Source organism: Crotalus tigris, unplaced genomic scaffold (assembly GCF_016545835.1).
Source record: "Crotalus tigris isolate CLP2741 ecotype Arizona unplaced genomic scaffold, ASM1654583v1 scf7180000017588.1960692, whole genome shotgun sequence".
NCBI classification, from domain to species: domain Eukaryota; kingdom Metazoa; phylum Chordata; class Lepidosauria; order Squamata; family Viperidae; genus Crotalus; species Crotalus tigris.
The window spans coordinates 1835724-1857351 of NW_024096494.1; the positions used below are offsets into that span (position 1 = coordinate 1835724).

The 21628-nt window shown below is 38.0% G+C and overlaps 1 protein-coding gene across 13 annotated transcripts in view; it reads left to right on the forward strand.

The window, feature by feature from the left end:
- MYBPC1 (myosin binding protein C1) overlaps positions 1-21628 on the forward strand; it is a 107523-nt gene that overhangs the window by 19409 nt on the left and 66486 nt on the right. For 8 of the 13 annotated variants that reach the window (XM_039362566.1, XM_039362599.1, XM_039362657.1 and 5 more), the window contains exons 2-3: positions 15096-15128; positions 17827-17868. In XM_039362566.1, the coding sequence (XP_039218500.1) occupies positions 15096-15128; positions 17827-17868 (75 nt within the window). The remainder of the gene's footprint in view (positions 1-15095; positions 15129-17826; positions 17869-21628) is intronic. The other 5 variants (XM_039362576.1, XM_039362609.1, XM_039362666.1 and 2 more) reach the window with 1 other exon arrangement.

Genomic DNA, 21628 nt, shown 5'->3' on the forward strand with positions numbered 1-21628 from the left:
CATTTTGACTGATTTTTTTTCTTCAACTTACTAGTGTTGCAATTTTTCAGAGCTATTGGGTTATATGTTACCTGGGACGATATGGTTAACCTTGTAAATTAAGCTGGTTTAGCACTAATTATTACTTGAACAAGAGACCTCCAGGGAATAGCTGAGCTGTAGGGTAGGCTGAAAAGTTAGGAAACAACTTGAAAGACAGCAGTGGCAAAGAATTTCAGTATTCTTACTGAGAGAATTTCATGAATGTATCTCTGCTGTCCTCAGAAATTGAGTTTAACTTGACTTTCTTCCTACTGAATCTTTCTTTCAAAATACATTTTGAAAGATTTTTGTGAAATCAACATAGAAACAAATACTGCTACTTTCTAAAATATACACTTTCAGGCCCTCAACTCTTCTCTTATTCTGCAATTCTATTTCAGGTATTTATAATCTTTTTGGTCATGTTCTATGTTTAGCCTGAAGTACCTTCAGCTTTCCTGGCTAAAACTGTATTGACATTTTCCTAGTCTTGGCAGCTGAAGAGGGTCCTCATGATTTAATGAGGAAAACCTCTCTATAAGGGGATGAAATGCTTTCTCAGGCATTCAGTGTGGGGAATTAGTATAGTATAACCCTCACAACACCTAGCCAGAGGACCTTGTAAGGCAACTGGATGGTAAAGAATGACATCTAGGGACTCCACTGAGCATGCTGAATCAGAAAGGCTGAACAGTTACAGAAGTAACATGTCCTCTTTTTTATTGTTCTTCCTTTCTTGGCAGAAAGGTCTATCCTGAAAGCTAATAGTCTGGTTAACCTTTGGTACTGGGAGCTGTGATAGGTTTACTGTTGGCTTCCTTCAGAACTGAAAGTGGCAGCCATGGACACCTTATTGTTGATAGATAAATGAACCATGCAGTCCAAGTTAATTGCCAACTGAAAGAGGGAATCTACTACAGACCTAAGTTCAGATGATACCAGTGCCAATTCTTGCCTTCCTTTTTAGACCTAATCTTGCTCTTATCTTCAAAGAGGCTAACATTGCTTTTCCCTATGTGTAGCTGAAATGTATCAGGATGCTTCTCAAGTTAAGGGCTGTTCATGGTCTTTTGAGTGACATGTTGGAGACTCCGTTCAAAAGATGAATGTAACTAGGACCAAAATGTGGGTAACATAAAGCCAGGACAGAATTTAAATTTAATAATTAAAAATTCAGCCCCCTCTGCCACTTATCAGGGCCTATCTCTGTATCTCCACAAAACTATAGGGCTTCTGAAGAGTTTAAAAAGCTGAGCTGATTAACCTTAAACTCAACTTCTAGGAGAGAAAATTTGTAATATTTATCTTGAACTTCCCACTCTTAGAAGCTTCTGTCTTGAACTCTTCTTGGTTCTTGGCATTATCCCCCGTCCCACCTGAGATCAAAGCATCAGGATGCCCTGGTTTGTTTGTTTTTTTGCTTCCCAGTGTCCAGGAGGTAGAATAATAGAACAACAGAATTGAAAGGGACCTTGACCCCTCTTCTTTGTAGCAGCACCTCAAATATTGCTATTATGTCACTTCTTTTCACTAGACTAGACACCCAATTCCTGCGACTGTTCTTCATATGTTTTAGCCTCCACCCTCTGATATTCTTTGTTGCTCTTTTCTGCACTCTTTCCAGAGTCTCAACATCTTTTTTTTGCAAGCAAAACTGGATGCAATATTCCAAATGTGGTCTTACTGGGCATTATAAAATACTACCAACACTTGATGTGATCTTGCTTCTATCCCTCTGTTAATGTGGTCTAGGATTGCATTAGCTTTTTTGGTGGCTACCTCACACAGCTAACTCATATTGTCCACTAGGACTCCAAGATTCCTCTCAATTACTGCTGTTTTGCCAGGTTCCACCTATTCTATAGTTCCACCTATTCTATACATTTGTTTTTTCTTGCCTAAGTGTAAAACCTTTCCCTTCTTACTGTTGAATTTCATTTCGTTAGATAGGGCCCAGAGTTCATGTCTGTCGAGATCCTTCAGGGGTGTTGTCTATTCCTTCCAGCTTGATATCATATGCAAATTTGACGAGTTCCCTTTCTATTCCCTTATCTAAATAGTTTATGAAGATACTGAAGACTACTGGGCCTAAGACAAAACCTTGGGTTACCCCACTGCTTACTTCTCCTCATGTACAGTAGATGTAGTTTCATTAAGAATTACACATTGAGTGCAGTTTGTCAGTCAGTTATGAATCCATCTGGTGGTGCTGTCTATCCCACATTTTTCTAACTTACTAAGAAGGTTGTGATCTATTTTGTCAAATGCCTTACTGAAATCCAAGTATATTATGTCCACAGCATTTCACTGGTCCACTAATTTAGTCACCTTGTTAAAGAATGAAACATGATCTGTTTTTGACAAACCCATGTTGGATTCTGGTTACAACTTTGCTTGCTGTTAGGTGTTCACAGATCTGTTGCTGGTTATTTTTTCCAGGATCTTCCTAGGTATTGATATCAGGCTGATTATTCTGCAGTTTCCATGGCGATTTGACAGCACCTCCACATGGTCACCCTGAAAGAAAATGCAGTGTGGAACTGAGGAGAAATAAAGCATAGGGTGCTTGCCAGAGCACACATTTTTACTTCCCGCATTGGGCATCCAGAAGATCTTCCCTTGCTTCTCCTTTGTCATCCACCAAATTCCCAAGAAAAAGCCATGAAACACAGCAGGAGGAAGGAGGGTGGCTATGGTTAAATATAACTACTACACGTGAAGTAGTGTATAAAAATCATATAATGGGGAAAATGTGGACAGTGGATATTTTAAGTGAATGGTCTAAAAATCAATGTGAAAAGAAAGCATACAGAATTCAAGATTGTAAAAAAACAAGGTGACAAAAATCAGAATTATTATTAATTACAGACTATATGCCATAAAGTTGATGTAGACTCAGCTGTCACATAGATAACTTTTTTCTATGATAAGACCCTAAACTCGAACTTCCGGTGGATTTGCGTTGGGCGATGGCGGCTACTTTTTAGCCGTCCTCCTGGGTAAGTGTAATGAACCGCTATGAACAGCATACATCAGCTGTTCAGCGGTTCAAAATCCCCCTCCCGGGCAAAGGGGGGGGCAGAGGGTTGTCTGAATAGTGGTAGAGCCTCTTATGTACCCCCAATTTTCTTTTTTGGGGGGTGACAGAGTGCTCCCACGGAGTTCAGACTGTCTCCGCTTCCCAGCTGCTTTTGTCCTTGGGACAAAACAAGCCTTCGCAACCACCTCCGCATTTAAAGTGATCTAGTGAGTTTTTTTAAGAAGCGGACAGAGTTGTTTAGAGGATTTATTTTTCGCTTTCCTTGACTTTATATGTATTTTAAATTCAAAGGTTTATTCTTCTGTTTATAGTCTCTCTTTTTATTTTTTGCTTTTTGCTGAAAGGGAAAGTAAAATGGCGATCGGCAGATTTTTTAGCGTTTTTTTTTTCGGGAAGCTAGAATGGCGAGCGGCTTTTTTACCTTCTCTTTTTTTTTCTTTTTAAGGACTGGATGGATTTTAGAAGTATTATTAATTTTTGTTGTTTAACTTTCTAAACATTATTGTTCTGGTTTGATTTTTTGTTTTGTTTTCTGTATTTTTAAAAGGCAGGCATTTTGGTCTTTTCTTTCCCCCCCTTTTTTTTCACTTTAACGATTGGAGTGTATATTTTAATTTCTTTTATTGATTTATTTTTCGCCTTCGTTGATTTTATATCTATTTTAAATCCAAAGGTTTATTGTTCTGTTTATAGTCTTTTTTTTACTTCTTGCTTTTTTGTTGAAAGAGAAAGTAAATGGCGATCGGGAGACCTTCTAGCGTCTTTTTTTCGGGAAGCTAGAGTGGCGATCGGCTTTTTCTACTTTCTCCCTTTTTTTTTTCCTTTTTAATGAATTGGATGGATTTTAGAAGTATTATTATTGTTTTGGTTTGATTTGTTGCTTTGTCTCTTGTATTTTTAAAGGGCAGGCATTCTGGTTTTTTCTCTCCCCCCCCCCTTTTTTTTAATGATTGGAGTGTATATTTTAATTTCTTTTATTTTTTCTCTTCTTTTCTAACTCCCTCTTTTTTATTTTTTTATTTTTCTTATTATTTTAAAGATTTTCCTTTGAGGGAGTTATGATTTTCTTTTGAAGGAATTTTTGTAATTTTTAAGAAGGAGCAAAGTTTTTTTTTTTTTTTAAGATGGCTCCAAAGCGTCCAGGGAATTTCACAGTTCCTAAATCTTCTGTGGCCCAGCCAACAACTGTGAAGGATATGCAAGAAATGATGGGAAATTTTACAATTCAAATTAGGGCAGAAATGAAAAAGATTTTAGAAGAAAATAATAAGATTTTGAGGCAAGACATAGTCTTGGCTTTAAAAGGAGTTGCTTCTGTTCTTGAAAAGTTGAATTCCCATGTGGAAGAAGTAGCTGAAAAAGTGGAATTAATGGAGGGAAAAATTGAAAGTATGGAAAAAGAAATGGAAAATGAGATTCTTATGCTTCAATATGGTCAAATGGAATATGCCTTAAGAATTAGAGGCTTGGGAGAGTCCTTGCAAGGAGATCTGAAAGAGATGGTTGCAAAGGACTTTGCTGTAATTTTGAATAAAGAAAAAGAAGGAATACTTAGTGAAATTGAAAAACTATTTAGAGTCAACTCTGCGGTGGCAGTACAAAAGAATTTGCCAAGAGATGTGGTAATTTACTTTGGGAAGAAATCTTTACGCAATGAAATTATACAAGCTTTTTATAAGAAGAGATTTCAAATTGCTTCACAAGATGTTATAATTTTAAAGGAGATCCCATCTAAAATTTTAAGAAGAAGAAAGGAGTTTGCCTTTTTAGCAAATGAACTTAAAATGAGACGAATTTCGTTTAGATGGGATGTTCCGATTGGAATGGTGGTGAATTACCTGGGGATATGTTACAGACTTAATACTGTTTCTCAAGCAAAAGATTTTTATACTTTAGTATTGGGGGCATGCTCATCTCCATCTATTAAGTTCAAGACTTTGGAAGAAATGGATGTAGAATTACAGTTTGAAGATTCTAAAATTGGGGAACCCCTGTTTAAGAGGTCTCAACATGTTCAGATTGAGGAGCAGGAGACAACTTGTGTAGCACAAAACTGTAAAGAAAAGCAGCAACAGAAGAAGAGTAATGAAATTTCACACCTAGTGGTTGCTGAATCTGTGGGAGAAGCAAGACCTATAAATCCTTTGGAGCAACCTTCAAGGATGGAAGGGTCATCTGAGATGAAAAATGGGAAATTTCAGCTTGAGGGGCTTCAACAAGTTGAGAGGAAGGGGCAGAGGAAAATCTGTGCAACATATAATTGTAAAGAAAAAGACCAACAGAATAAGGAGCTTAAGGAATCCCCACATGTACTGGCTTTTGAGTCGTTGGGAGACTCAGGAAATTTGGAGCAGCTTTTGAGGGCAGATCCTAAAGCATTTGTTTTAAGTTTCATAACGAAAATGGATAATCGAGGCTGACAATAATAATATCAGTATGATAATGAATGGAGAATGAAAATGGACAATTGAGATTGATAAGGACTGGGTTTTTTGTGGTTGTAACTTGTTATTGATGAAGACTTAAATATCTATTGTGTTTATTGTGGATGGAATTTGTTATAGTGTTTTTTGTGGGTGGAATTTGTTATAAACTGTCTACTGTGGATGGAATCTGATAAGATTTAAATGAGTATAAAGGTGTTGTTTTTTTTTTCTTTTTTAAGTTTTAAGTAATGTATAAATTTGTGTTTTGGGGGAGCTTATGAAAATGATAATAATATTTATGATATTAGAAGGATTGGAGTATATTATAATGTGTTTAGTGTTTGGGTGGGGATTCTAATGTTTAAAGTTTTAAGTAATGTTTAGATTTGTGTTTTTGATTGACTATAATTTGATTGTTCTAATGTCTTAAGTTTTAAGTATTGTTTAAATTTGTGTTTCGGAGGGACTATAACTTGTTTAACTAAATGTATTTAGATTTGCTTATGATTTATGCTAGACTTTATATTGTAGTTATAGATGTTTAAAGAAAGTAGTGCTTAAAATTGTGTCTTGGAAGAAACTTATGTAAAATGATGGATAATATTATAAGTAAGATTAGAAGATTTTTAGAGTATATTATAATGTGTTTAATGATTATTATTTTCTAGAAATAATTTATTTAATTTAAGGTACTTAGATTTGTTTAGGATTTATAGGTGTCTTAAGTTTTATATGTGTTTTAAGTTCTTTTTCTTTTTTTTTCTTTTGAAACATTTTGGATAAGCCTGTAATCAACTCTGGGAGGTTCAGGGGAGGGTTAGGGAGGTTTGGGGAGTTGGGGGAGGGTATGGGTGGGCGGGGGGGTTTTGGGGAGGGGATTTATTTTGTAAAATGTTAAAAATTTTCAATTAAAAAAAAAAAAGACCCTAAACTCAGGTCTTCCAACAGTGCATCCCGCTATACAAGAATCTGAAATACTCAGTGACTAGCAGTAGGTTTAAGAGTGACAAAATAAATTAATTACGGTAACTTGTAAAATCATGAGAACTGTTGAGAAATGCTATTGAAACATGAAATGTTTCAAAAAGCATATAATGTTCTTACAACATCCAGGATGATAACTGAGTGTTGTTTTGAAACTTTGAAACTCCCTGTTAAGGAAGTTCAAAAGAATTTCCATTTTGTGTATTTTACTGCTGGCAGACAATGTTTAGATTAAGGCAGGGTTAAGTATGCAAGCTGGTTTTTCTGGTGAGTTGAGTGGGTACTGAACTTTAGTTATTTATTTAGAAATGCACCTTTGTCACCTTTCATACATAAATTGCCCTTTATATTTTGCTTCCAAACAGTTAAGATTAGAAAGAAGCACAAATATCAAGAGGTGTTCAAAGTGTTGTGGTTCACGTTTTCATTTAGAAAACATTTAAATCTCTATTCAACTACAGAGATCAGTAGGTGACTTTAAGCCAGTTGCTCTCTCTCTCAGCCCTTCCAGTTTCTGCAAGCATTTGGTAGGAAAAAAAGATGCTAAACTACTGTAGGTGGACCAGCAGATAAAATCATTATAAAGACTTCCTTTCTTTCTTCATAAAATAGTAACAAGAATGTTATACAAATGTATAGTATAGCTAAGCCAACTCAGAGAAAAATATACAGGTAGTCCTTGGCTTATAACCACCGTTGGGACTTATGATACTAAATGATGTCATGTTACATGATGGCACCTGAGATGGTATGATCTTTTTTGCCATGGTTATTACGTGAATTTGGCTTTCTCCCTTGACTTTGCTTGTCGGAAGCCAGTTGGGAAGGTTGCAAATGATAATCATGTGACCCAGTGATACTGCAACTGTTGTAAGTACATGCCAGTTGCCAAGCACGCAAATCTCAATCACATGGCCGCAAAAGCGCTGCAATATCATAAGTGTGAGGACCAATTGTAACTTTTTTCCATGCCCTGAAAACTTCGAACTGTTACTAAACAAATGGTCATAAGACAAGTGGTACCTATGGATCAGGATTCTTACTGGAATAGAAAGCCAGTCTCACTAATGTGTGTGAATGCCGCTGCCAGATTGGGCCATGGCTTATCATAGCCCACCAGTTTGTTTCTTATATTGGCCATCCAGATGCCTGTAGGTTACTGCAAAGAGAAGATGATGGTATTTCACTCCTCCATTTTTATCTCCTTTGTGATAGGAAAAATGCCCACCTAAATAAGGAGCCAGAGCATTTGAAGACAAATGCAATGAAGTATATTTTATTGGCAGTGATCACTGGCCTTCTGGACAAAACACAAAAAACTGGTTTCAGCAGAGGTATATATACCCATAGATATGTTACACAAGACTCACAAAGGCAACATATATCATGGAGTGGCCATACTATAGCCTGACCTGGAGCCTCTAAACTCTACATTCCCAGGGAAGCTTCAAACCAGCCCTTTCTGTATATTAGCACCTTCTATCATATATAATGTCATTTCACACCAAAAAACCCCCCAACAATCTGATTTTTGTTATCAAACTCCTTGCCTTCCAGGGTCATCAGGGAGTTTTAATTTGCCTATTTCTTCTGTGCAAAATCCTTCACAAGGATCACGAATGCAAGCACAGAATATTAGGATCCTCCACATCCTGCAGTATTAGGCATTTGGGGGCATGCTGAAACACATTCAGTCTTAAAACCTAATTGCTCTTAATAGACCTAAATGTCTATGGAGATTCTCAAATGGAACAGCCCTCTCTCAATAGAGAGGGGGGGATACGACATCATCTATCTTCAGTCCACAACACAGTCCTGTCAATAGTTCCAAGAAGGCTCCACACCCATTTGCACTATTCAGGTGACCCTGATGACACAGACAAACTTCCAGATGGCCTCAACAACTCTCTAAAACAGGGGTGTCAAACTGCCAGCCTGTGGGCCGGTTTCATCATACCAAACCCCACTGTCGGCAATGCAAAAAGAATCGTGATATGTCACGACACGTCACATGACGTGGCGAGTTTGACACCCGTGCACTAAAAGAATGCAAATGATCAGCTGTCTGCAATGAGTATAAATCCTGCCATTCCCCACTATCTAGTCAGAGCTGAAGAAGCTTCTTGGATGAGAAGCAAAATATCTTCAAGAAAAACAAGAGTCCTTTGGGACTCTTAATAGACCCTTTTTGTTATGTACTTCGTTCGCATGCGAATAATGAAGACACATGGCAATGTTAAACAGCTCTTTATTCTTCTTCTAACAACACCCGAACAACAACAAAAGGCACGCAGACCTTTTTATATGGCCAGAAACCCGGACAATGTCCACCAATAGAATAGAGAGTTTTCGTGCCTTGCGCATGTGCACAAGGCTGGCGCCACTGTGTCTGGTCCCGGGCAGCTTTTGGAATGCCCGGGACCAATACAACGTCCTGAGCCTGCTTTTTCCCCCTAGATGGAACATACCTGCGCACACACATGTACGTCATACATTGGAAGAGTGTTATATAGTTTCATTAATCAAATGCAAGAAATGTGGAATACTCGAGTTTGCCCTCAGGCAAAACCCCTTCAACTTTATTCATACAATAAATGTATCCGAAATCAAAAAATAATACAAAATAATCTACCCAACTTACTCCCATTATTCAGGGGCCTCATGAACAGAACCCTCATGATTTGACAGCAACTTCACAAAGTCTCTCAGATGTTTGGGTGGGCACTTGGCCCGCTGCGACCTTCTAAGGGCTGGAGAGATTGCCTGGCCCACCTGCTTGCCTACCAGGTTAGGCAGGCCAGGGCATTGCTGCCCTAAATTCCCAGGTGACCCTGGTGAGGGTGCCTGGCCTACCTGCTCGCCTACCAGGCAAGGCAGGCCAGACTTTGCTGCCCCAAATACCCGGTTGACCTGCCCTGCTGCTGGCTGGCTGGACCCTCTAAGTCCAAGCCAGCATACCATGGAGAGGTGGAATTTCCCGAGTCCACAATGGACCCCTCTTGGGAACACTGTCCCTCGAGTCCAAGGCCAGCAGATGGAGAGGACTGGGTAACGGAAGTGCCCCAATACTCTGTAGCCCCTAAGCACATGCCCAAGGTGCCAGAGTCAGGAGTCGCCTCCATGGCAACCTTCTGGTGACTGGTGACCTCCTTTTGGGAGCAATTGAGGAATTTGGCAAGCGCCCCTGATGGAATTATTTTTCTCTTGCTGCTTGTGATTTGTGTGGATATCCCTGGTCAGTCTCCCTGTCTGGAGCATTATCTGACATATATGAATACTGTGGATACGTCCGGTGTGACTCCCTGTCTGGAGTGATTATGGATGTGTGGGATGACCCCCTATCCCATGAATTCCTGTTAGGAGCACTTGTGGAACCTTGGGATGAATCCCTAATAGCCTCAGTAGCAGCTAGTAATGGCCTGTTAGGCTTGTGAAGACCCAGAATGCATGTTATGGTCCTCCCCCCCATCAGAGCAGAGCCAGGAGCGGAAGGATGAGAGTCCAGTCTCCAATGCAGTTGGTCTATGTGTCTGCGAAGAATGTGGCTGTCTCCCAAGGCAACTTCGTATGACAACAACCCAGAGACCTTGCAAACCACAGCTGTGACCCAGGGATGACCAGGCCCATAGTTTCGTGCCCAGACCAGATCGCCCACCTGGAGTTTTTTAGGTGCCCGCAGTTGTGACACCTGTGAAGCCACCTGGTCAGGGTGCAACCTGCACAGTTTAGTGATGAGGCGGCAACCCTAGTGGAGTTCAGCAGGGCTCTTCCCTGTGGCAGTGCATGGTGTGGTGTGGTGTGCAAGAAGGAAATCTGCTAACCTGTGATGCCAGTTACTATAAGTCAGTTTCTTGAGGGCATCTTTGGTGGTGCGCACCATTCTCTCTGCCAGTCCGTTGGAGGATGGGTGGAAGGGAGCCGATGTTGCATGCCAGATCAGATTGGCCTGAAGAAAAGCCTGGAACTCAAAAGAGGTAAACTGAGGGCCATTATCTGAAACCAGAACATCTGGAAGACTGTGTGATGCAAAAATTCCTCTCAACACCTGGATGGTCCTGGCAGTAGTAGTGGAGGAAACAGGAACAACCTCCAGCCACTTGGAATGGCTATCAACAACAACCAGGAAGAATTGCCCCTGAAAGGGCCCAGCATAATCTATATGCACCGTAGACCATAGGGTTTGAGTTTCCTCCCACCTATGTATTGGGGCCTGAAGCATTTCTGGCTGAGACTGTTGGCACACTTGGCTCCCGTGCACCTGGGCCTCAATGGCTTTATCGAGTCCAGGCCATCAAAGATGGCTGCGCGCAAGCGCTTTCATCCTGACTATGTCAGGATGTCCCTCATGCATAGATATCAAGATTCTAGACCTCAATGAGGCTGGGATCACTACCCTGCTACTCCATAACAGGCATCCCTTGAAAGTGGAAAACTCATGCTTCTTGTGCCAGAAGCTTTGGAACTCAGTATCTGGGCACTTGTCAGGCCATTCTGACAACACCCATGTCAGCACACATGTAAGTGTGTGATCAGTGGCAGTTTCTGCAGCCACATCCCTAGCATTGAGGGGAGACTCAGGCAATTCCTGAATAGACAGAATATTAATGGCTGGAGCAGGATCTGGCTCCAATTGATTCAGGGGTAATCTGCTCAGGCCATCTGCGTGACCCATTTCTTTTCCTGGTTTGTGAACTAATGTATAGTCATATGCTGACAGGAAAATGGACCATCTCAGCATACGAGGTGAAATGATATGTGGGGTCTATTTGTTAGGCTCAGGACACAACATTTTCCATAAAAGAATCCAGTTCCTTTCTAAGCTATCTAAATCAGTGTGGCCATTGCCTTGTCTTGGAGTAGTATATTCCCACAGATTAATTATGCTGCATTTTGACGGCTCTGCCTTTGTAAGGTTCATCGGTCTTGATTTTTCCATACTTTGCATAACTTTAGAGATCTTGATCAAGTGCCCACTTAGTCATGTTTTTTTCCAAGCTAAAGACAAACATTCTTGCCTTTTCTTAAAGGAAAGTGATTGAGCTGCCTGATCATTTTAGATGAACTTATTTCAAGCTCAGATAAACCCTTTGTTTTTCAAACCAGAACGGTATACAGCTTTTCAGATGGAAATGTACTAGAGGTTATCTGAGAGTATTATTAAGTTGAGCATTTTATTTTCCACCTCATTCCAAATGATTCCTAACATCAACTGTGCCTTTTTGTTCCATCCATGTGCCAGCAGATGCTCTCAATAAACTCAATAAAGTACTGGAGAGATGGGATTTAGCTCTGCAGAATCCATGCAGATTTTTCCTCTGTATTTAGTAATTTTTTATTTGATTAATACCAATTTGTATGGAGCAGATATTAAATTGACTAGTCTGTAATTTCCTACCTCTCCTTTGGGTCCATTTTTAAAAACTGGTGTCACATTGGCTACCTTCCAGTTCTATCCTAGTGAGCCCAATAAAAGAGATAAATTACATATATTGTAAAGGGATCAGCAATTTCACATCTGAGGCTTTTAAAAATTCTTGAGTGGCTGTCATCAGCGTTCAGTAATTTATTACTGTATGATCAAGAGATTAAAAAATAAATCCCAGGAAAAGAGATTTAAAGTGGTGAGAGGTCCCAGAATATCTTCTCTTTTTACCTCAACTGGCTTCGCTCAATCGGAGACACAGGGATGTTCTCCTCTATATTCTGTAGCAAATACAGAGGCCAAGAATTCATTCAATTTTTATCAATTCCACAGTATCCTTATTCCTCCTCTTCTATCTAACAAATCACCTGTTTTTTTGGCTTGTTTTCTGCACTGAATAGAATGAAAAAAAGTTCTGATTGATTGATTGTCATACCCTACTTAACTCCTTCTCCTTCCTCATGATCACCCCCCCCCCCACCTTTCCTGCCAGAGTTTATATTCCTTTTTGCTCTTGGTGGGTTTTCCAATTTCTGGGGGAAGTCTTCTTTATCAGCTCAATGTCTATGGAGATTCTCAGTCATCCAGGTCATAGTTGTCCCAAAGGTGCTTTTTTCATGAGGCAATTGGACTTCAAAGAAAAACAGGAAAGTCCAGCTGCCTCATGAAAAAAGCACATTCTTTATCAGGATTCTGGGAGGAGTCCTGTGGCCATCTTCCTGGACTTGATTGACCTTTTTTACATTGTGTGATTCATTCCACTTGGGCTTCAATTGTTGGGCTTTAAAATCATCTCTAAGCATTACAAAGAAATTTAATCCTCTTAACTTTTCTGTCTCTTTTTCACCAGTCCTAACATTTTTCAGAACTTTCTCATTTTGTAGTTAACTGAAACAATGGTGACTTCTCGCTTGCGTGCAAGTTAAAGGTCATTGTTTCCTATTAGTTTCATACAAATGCCTCACACCAGATTATGGTTACCACCTAGATTTATATCAAGGTTGTCTCTACAGGTAGTCCTCACCTTACAACCACAATTAAGCCCAAATTTTCTGTTGCTAAGTGAAACAGTTGTTAAGTGAGTTTTGCCTCATGTTACAACCTTTATTGCCACCGTTGTTAAGTTAGTAACCCAGTTGTTAAGGGACTCTGGCTTCCCCATTAACTTTGCTTGTCAGAAGGTCGTAAAAGAGGATCATGTGAACCCAGGACAACTGTCATAAATATGAACCTGTTGCCAAGCAGCTAAATTCTGATCAAGTGACCACATGACGGTCGTAAGTGTGCAAAACAGTCATTAGTCACTTTTTTCAGTTCTGTTGTAACTTGGAATGGTCACTAAACAAATGGTTGTAAATCAAGGACTACCTGTATTCTGGTTAGAAGAACTACTAATAGTTCTAAGGAACAGCTATTTAAAGCACCTAGAAATTTGTTTCCTTTGTCATAGCCACGGCCATATTCAGGCAGTCTGTGACTGCCAACTAGAATTGTGAACAGAATTTCTGTTGCTAAGCAAGGTGATTGGTAACCGAGTTGCACTCTATTTTATGATCTTTTTTTACCAAGGTTGTTAAGTGAATCACTTAACAATGGAATAAAATGGAATGCAGTCATTAAGCAAAATCCAGCTTCTCCCATTGATTTCACATGGCAGAAGCTGGCTGGGAAGTTCACAAATCACAAATCACATGACCACAGGATGCTGTAACCATTGTAGATACATTCTGGTTGCCAAGCACCTAAATTTTGATTGTGTAATTGTGGGGAAGCTGAAACAGATGTGTGAGTACTGGTTGTAAGTCACGTTTTTCAACGTACCATCAAGCAGTCACTAAACAAATGATTGTAAGTCAAGGACTATTTGTATACAGTTTGTGTGAGGATAATTGAAGTCCCTTCAGAGCTTCCCTAATTTTTGTCACCCAAACAGCATGTGAACAAAATGCGGGAAAAGAAGTCTGCATTACTACCGTTAAATATCACTGGGCTATTAATAAATGCTAGTAAAATGGGTGTAGATCCCCCATAGGCTTCCGGGCATTACAGTTCATGGCTAACAGAAGGAAAGCTGAGAAGAGTATTTTAACAACATCTGGAGCACCACAGGATTGCAGTAGGATAGCGTCGCAATGCATTCAAGAAGGGTCCTATTTAAAACACACTGACATGCATGAAATACCCTTCCATGTGGGTAAGCCAAAAGTGAGCCTCTAGTCTAGGCAGTTGAGTTATATTCCATGTTCGGTTGAGCCTGCGGGCATTCTTAGGATGCTATGTAAGACAAGGCCCTCATACCAACCACCCCTGTTGTCCCCCACCTAAAATCTATTGCAGACGCTCAGTAGCTAAAGTTGTCTATGTAGGATTAAATGTTCTAATACAAGGACAAAGTCACGGGTGCGAACACTACACTGTTCAAAGCCAACTGTTCAATGATCCACTGATGAAACCATGATTAATACCGTAGAAGTTTAGTTTTGGTAATTAGGGTTTAGTAGCCTTTTTTTTTCCTGTTGGGTAATATTTTGGACATTGCATTGCCAGCAGAGTTTCCTCACATTCACAGTTAAAAGGAGGTGAGGATAATTATTCTCTAAAATCCCTTCTGCTATTGTCTTTCTGACAACACTTCTTCTCTCTCCCAAACTATGGGCTGCGAGGGAAGAACAGAAGTCTGAAGAGGGGTCTGGGCTGGCTTCCTTCATAGCAGATTAGAAATGAGACAGAGGTTGCATGAAATCAGACCAGAGGCTACATGAAAAAGTGCTGAACCCAACCCTGCTGCCAGTCCTAGTTTTGCTTGGAGAAAAAGATATTTTTAGGTGTCCTGCAAGTAATTTTTCAAGACTTAGGGGCAATATGGATCATCAGCATTTTGGGAATAATCTCCTTTGTATTAAATGTTTGCAGAATATTGTGCATTAACATTTGCCTCATAATAAAGATAGCCTATTTATTATAGAAAAGAGAAGGAAAACCTTCAAGGGCAAGTAATTTGCTTTTTAAAAAAAACCTCCTGAAATAATGCACCATATTGTAATAGGCTATATGCAAATAGAGTCCAGTTGAATAGTCTGATCTAATTTTTTAAACTATTATAATGCAAAATTTATATTACTATACAATAAAATAGAAGCATCATTATGTATGCTTCTTTTCTTTCAGAATGTTATAAATCTCTTTCTTTTAACCTTTTCAGATACACCAACAACAGAAAGTGCACCTCCTCCAGGTTAGTAACATATATATATGTTTTCTGAGGTTTTCGCGGGTGTTTGTATGTAGGTCTTTGGTTGTTCGGGTTTTCTCCCACGTAAAATTGGAAGTGTCTTGGCGACGTTTCGACGATGTCCCATTCGTCATCTTCAGGCTGGTGTTTTCAGCTTCGTGCTTCGAGCAGCAATGTGTGGTCTTAGCTGTTTCTTCCTTTTAACTGCCAGTGGGGGTATGAACTGATTGGGTGGGAGCTTGGTTGTGTTCTGATTGGGTGGAGGTGTGTTCTGATTGGTTAGGGGCTTGACTTTAAACCCCTCCAACCCATACATGAAGCAAACTGACACCCTCCATGAAGATGAGACACGACCACGAACGCGAAGCCAAAAAATAGCAAGGCAGCCCAAAATCTTAAACCCCCCTGCAACTCAGACTAACCTGAGCACAACCAAACAGAACACTCCCCCAGCCAATCAGAGCACAGCCAACCCCCCAGCCAATCAGAGCACAGCCAACCCTCCAGCCAATCAGAGCACAGCCACGCCCCTAACCAATCAGAACACACCTCCACCCAATCAGAACACAGCCAAGCTCCCACCCAATCAGTTCATACCCCCACTGGCAGTCAAAAGGAAGAAACAGCTAAGACCACACATTGCTGCTCAAAGCACGAAGCTGAAAACACCAGCCTGAAGATGACGAATGGGACTTCGTCGAAACGTCGCCAAGACACTTCCAATTTTACACGGGAGAAAACCCGAACAACCAAAAACCTACATATATATATATATATATATATATATATATATATATATATATATATATATATATATATAGTAAGTTTGTTAAAATAGCAGAATATTGTAAAGGTCTCATTAGGAACATAAAGAAGTGATTAGAACGTTAAACTTGTTCTACCACACATTAATAATTTTTTTGTGTTGTTGAATTTCTGAGAATCTCTCTTTCTATGGATGTAGTTCCCAGTATTCTACAGTAGTGGCCAAAATTGTGGAAACCTTTTGGGAAAAGTGTATTTTTGAGGTTTGATGGCTAATAACACCACCTTTTTTTGGAGTAGTACCATAAAATTATATATCAATGGAAAGGTATTTTAATCAAGAATATAATGAAACAAAGTTTGTTCAATTATCTGTACTGTATTCTATGAAAAGGTATAGCCAAATAACCAGAAAAAAGAAGCACAACTTGTTTAGGTTGATATCAGGTAGCTTTCCTTCATCTGATTGTAGCCAATGAGCTTGAATGTTTAGAGAGCCAATCAGGTGTCATCTTGTTTTGGCAATGAGCCAATCAGATCACAGTAGGATTCAGTTATTGATGTCATGTATTAAAGCTGAGAGGAGGACATTTGTCAGTGTGTTATGTGATCACTATCAAGTTGGTTGGGTTTTTTTGTGTTCTTTCATTTAGTGAGTTTGTAAAACTTTAATAAAATTAAAGTAATGTTGCAAAGAGTTGACTGATTGCCCAGAAAGTGATGTAAAATAGTATTATTAAGTGAACAAGGCTACAGTTATAATTAGAAATTAGAAGAAAAATTAGTGGAAACTTAACCAAAGGTGGCATTTCTACTGTACACTTTTCCCAAAAGGTTTCCACAATTTTGGCACTACTGTATATTGTCTTGGAAATTGAAAAATCAAACTCTCTCAGATTAAACTTGCTTCCTGTTGATTACATGAACACATCCATACTGTTTTTCAGCAGCATCTTCTGAGATGTAGATCTATGAGGGTGAAAGTTCGTTCTCTGAGCTTGTGGGTTGGTTTCTGAACATTTCATTACCAGGCTAGGTTACATCTTTACTAAACACCATACCCACAAAGATGATGCCACTACAAAACACTCCATGTCCACAGAAACCATTATGAAACTCCTGTATCTATACCTGAACACATACTTCAAGTTCAATGGGAAAACATACAAGCAAGTATCAGCCCTAATAAGAGAAGCACTGAAGATGTTACCTGGCTTGATAATAAAACGTTTGGAAACCAACCCACAAGCTCAGAAAATGGACCTTCACCCTCATCCTTCACCCCAGCTACAAATATCTGCCACTAATGTAGATCTATATCTACTGAGGCTAGCCTAAAATCCATGGATTTGCTGATAGTCCTTCAAATAGGGACTATAGGAACCCTGCTTAGTTTTTCAAGATCAACCAGGGTTATTGAAATGCTCTCAATTACTGTGGTAACCTTGGGGAAATTATGGAGGTTTATTTATAAAATAAGCCATCATAGTTCTACGTTAGTACATGAAGCAAATGCAGTCTTTCTCATTTTTCTTCTTTCTTATTGATTACTCTGATCATATTCTAAACTGAGTTTTTTCTCATAGCTATTGTTAGCAGATGTCATTGCATTATTTCATCTCCTGCACAAGTACCCATGTTTTAAGTGCAGTCTGATGGAAACTGTAATTCACCATATGTAAATAGGTATCATTCCAATCCTTAGGAGACTGCATGCTAACAAGCAGTTTTTTTTAAAAAACAATAAATGTAAAGATGCAGCTTTATGTTATGCTAAAGGTATTCAAGTTATTCGTAATACTGCTATGGAGTATTCCAATAGCCTAATTTACACATTTAAAATGTTGGTGTAATATTAACACTAGTAGCAGAAACATACACAATATTTATGATCAGGGTGTTTCTTTTAAAAAATGTGTTTCTATTTCCTATATAGTAGAAACTAACGCTCAGAAAGATGGGAATCCCCCAGAAAAAGGTGAGTACGAATATTCTACAAAAGCTAGACGAGATTCTACAGTTCAGGTAGATTATGTTTTTGTTCTTCCTTGTTCAATCCAATCCCCTACTGGATTTGGATTTCATTTCTTTTAAAAATGTAATTAAGTATACATTCCTGGATTATTTCTGTACATGTCTCAGAGCCAATGTTTACTCACTGTCTTTTCTCCCTTTTCCTTTATCAGTTGATTTGGTCCATTATGTGCACTTTTTTTCCTAGAAAGAATACATCTAACTTTTTGGGTAGGGTAAAACAATCTGTAGTCACTTATGATTTAACATCTTAATACTAGATTATTATAGCATACATTATATCTGCCCTGGAAAAGCTTCAGCGATATAAAATGTCACCATTAGTCTGGAATAAAATCATTAAAAGTTGTAATTCCAGTATTATCCAACATCTGGGTATACAGACAGACAGAGATAGAGATATATACATGCACATACATATGACATTTGTTTGTTCAACTATGAAATATACGATATATATAAATGTTTTTCATATATTTTATTCCATAATATGCATTTATTAACATCCTTTTTTTCAGAAAATATAGCAACTACAATATGCCTATAACTTGGAATGCTAACATTAATTTAATAACATTCTCTAAATTCCATCAGGTATCAAGCTATCTAATGAGCCATCTGTTATTTCATTTTAACTTATTCTAGCCCGGTTCTACTTTGTCAACACATGGATTTTCTGATTGCAGTTTCTATGAAATCTGTCTACAACATCTCTCTTGCTTTCTAGAATATGTTTACCATTTTTAAAGTTGGATCAACCATGACAGATCTGGAAAGGCGGCAGAGACAAATTTTCATCACAGTTTTCAACTGCCTTACATCTTATAAATATTAAATAAGTTGTCCTTTTCCTTCTTTTATGCTGTATTCTTTCAATTGCCATTACAGTAAAGATCTATTCACAAGCCTTCAGGAGAAATACTGGAATCACTGGCTGTGTTTCTACAGTTATTTCTTTATTACACTTTTTATATTTTATTCCACTTTTATATGTATGTGGCAGACATGTTATGACAACATACACTGTGCAGTTAAGTGAAAGGGTTTTCTAAAAGTTAAATAATCCATATTTAAAAGATATTGAGATTTGATTAAAGTCAAATAATTTTGAATCACAGTAATAGTTTGGATTCAGATTGTCCAGACGATTCCACTTTTGCAATAATTTTAATTCAGAATTTCCCTTCCAACTCAAATATTGGTTCCCATTGTTTTATAAGGATTGCTTAACAACTTTAAGCATCCATATACACAATGAGGAGCAGCAGTATTGTTTACAGAGCATTCAATTTTATGCTTGTTGTTACACTTCAATGAAACATTCTCACTGAGAATAGTGAGTTTGCTTTCCTTAACAGACACATTCTTATCATTTTTAGATAAATTAAATAAAAGAATAAATCTGTACTTCTATGAGCACCAACTTTGGTCTATGAGTGAAAATATAATAAATTAATAACTAACTCTGAGCACAATAACCAAAATGTATCAAAGAGGGAACCATAAAATTTCAGGATGAACAGACTTTCCACTTAGTTTAGACCTTTGCTTTAATGTTTGTTCCCCTATTTTCAGAATTTCTTCACTAAATTTTTACAAACCAGCGATCATATAAGTCTATGCTATGAACATACCAAATCACTATAATAAATGTAAAATTAAAAACAATTTCACTGTTTCGAGAATTGCATTACTAAATGTATTTATTAAAATTTCAATTGCAAAAAAAGGAGAATGAAATAATTATCATGTTTCTACCATGAAGTCTGATTTGGGGACACTCTATTTGTTACTTTTAATGACAGCATTAATATAGATTAGATTTTATTTTTCATTTTAAGCAAGTTACAATTGTTAATCATGCCTTCATTTCATAGAGAAAAGAATCCATTCATTCATAATTACAAAACCAGCTAGGAAAAAAATCAATATTAAGCCTTTCTGTTTCCAATGGCTGTTGGAATTATAATTGTTTTTTATAATAAATAGTCCCTTTTTACTGTTCCAGTTTCTCAGATTTCTCAACAAAATAGTAATGAGGCCTACAAAATATTGTAGCCATATGGTAGCATTCTTGATTGACTGGATTACAATTGTATCAAAATCTCCCCCCCCCCTTTCCTATTATTTCTAATAAATATCAATGCTCCAAAACTGACAGTTGGATTTCTCAATTTTCAGCTCTGTATTGAAAGTGATCAAGTTTTCTGACATATCTTCTTCTTCTTTCTGTTTTCATGTTTTTGACTGAAAGGCAGTTTGTACCACTGGGAAGGGTATTTTCTATGCCTGTTCCTCAACTAAGGCTTCCTTCCTCTGTAATGAGAAGCGACAGTTGAGAGCTGGAAAGGACAATTTTGAAACATTGGGAGGAAAAATGTCTATTTCTGCCTGAGAATGGGCACTTACAGGGGACCAGTGCACAGTGCATGAGGCATCAAAATGGGAGCTCTGATCATGTGATTGAAGCCCTGTCTCTTTTAAATGTATGTCTCAGTGCAACACAATTTTTAAAAAGAACTGGACTTCAATCACATGTTTGTTGGTGTCATGTTTACTTTTTTTAACATGCACACACAAACACACACACAGATATCCCCAGATGGTTTATAGTCAAGAGTAAATTTTAAAGTGTTTTTTCCCTGATATTAATGTAAACTATTAGGAAACAGAAGGCAGAATCAAAAATCCTGATTTTATCTTAAAAGCTCACAAGTATCTAGATAATCTTCTAGAAATCTGCTGGTATTATGTTCACTAACAGAATAACAGAATTGGAAGGAACCTTGGAGATCTTCTAGTTCAACCCTCAAGCAGGAAATCCTATACCATTTCAAACAAATGGTTATCCAATCTCTTCTTAAAAACCTCCAGAATTGGAGCACCCACAATTTCTAGAAGCAATCTGTTTCACTGATTAATTGTTCTGTCAGGAAAATTCTCCTTAGTTCTAGATTGCTTCTCTTCTTGATTAGTTTCCATCCATTGCTTCTTTTCCTGTCTTCAGGTGCTTTGGAGAATAGCTTGACTTTTTTTTTGTGGCAGCACCTTAGATATTGGAACACTGCTATCATGTCACTCTTAGTCTGTTTCTTAATAGTGTAATAGTAATGTTTCTTAATATTATTGCAGAAGTAAATATTATTGGATGAAGTCTTCATTATTGTTTTTAATTGATTTCAATTTTAGGGCCCATTAACTTATGATGAGTAATCTTAATGCTTAATTCTTCCTTTGAAAGGAACAGAACACTGAATGAATGTTCTGTCAAAATGCAATCTTCTACTTGGGAGAAAAGCTGTTTAAACTGAATAGGCATGCATACAACATTCTGTAAGTCTGGGTTCACACAATATCCTGGACACTGTACCGTATAGGTTAACAAAGTCCAATATCTGAATCTATGTAGCCTATTATGTCCAAAAACATAAAATCATATTGTGGGTAAACATAATGGCCTTTTTGCCATAATCTGCTATGACAATTACAACTTTTCCACAAGAGGGTGAACTATGATTTTTCCCCCCTTTCCATTCATTCAAATTGTGATCTTCCCAACCCCTTTTAGTTTAGTGTAACATGTCATGCAAACCCAACCCTGTGTCTTAATTTTGAAAGAAATAATAGGCATGCCATTTATATTTTTACATAGGTATCTTAATATGAATGAAGAAGAATAATTGTTTGATTTTAGCACTTTTTGT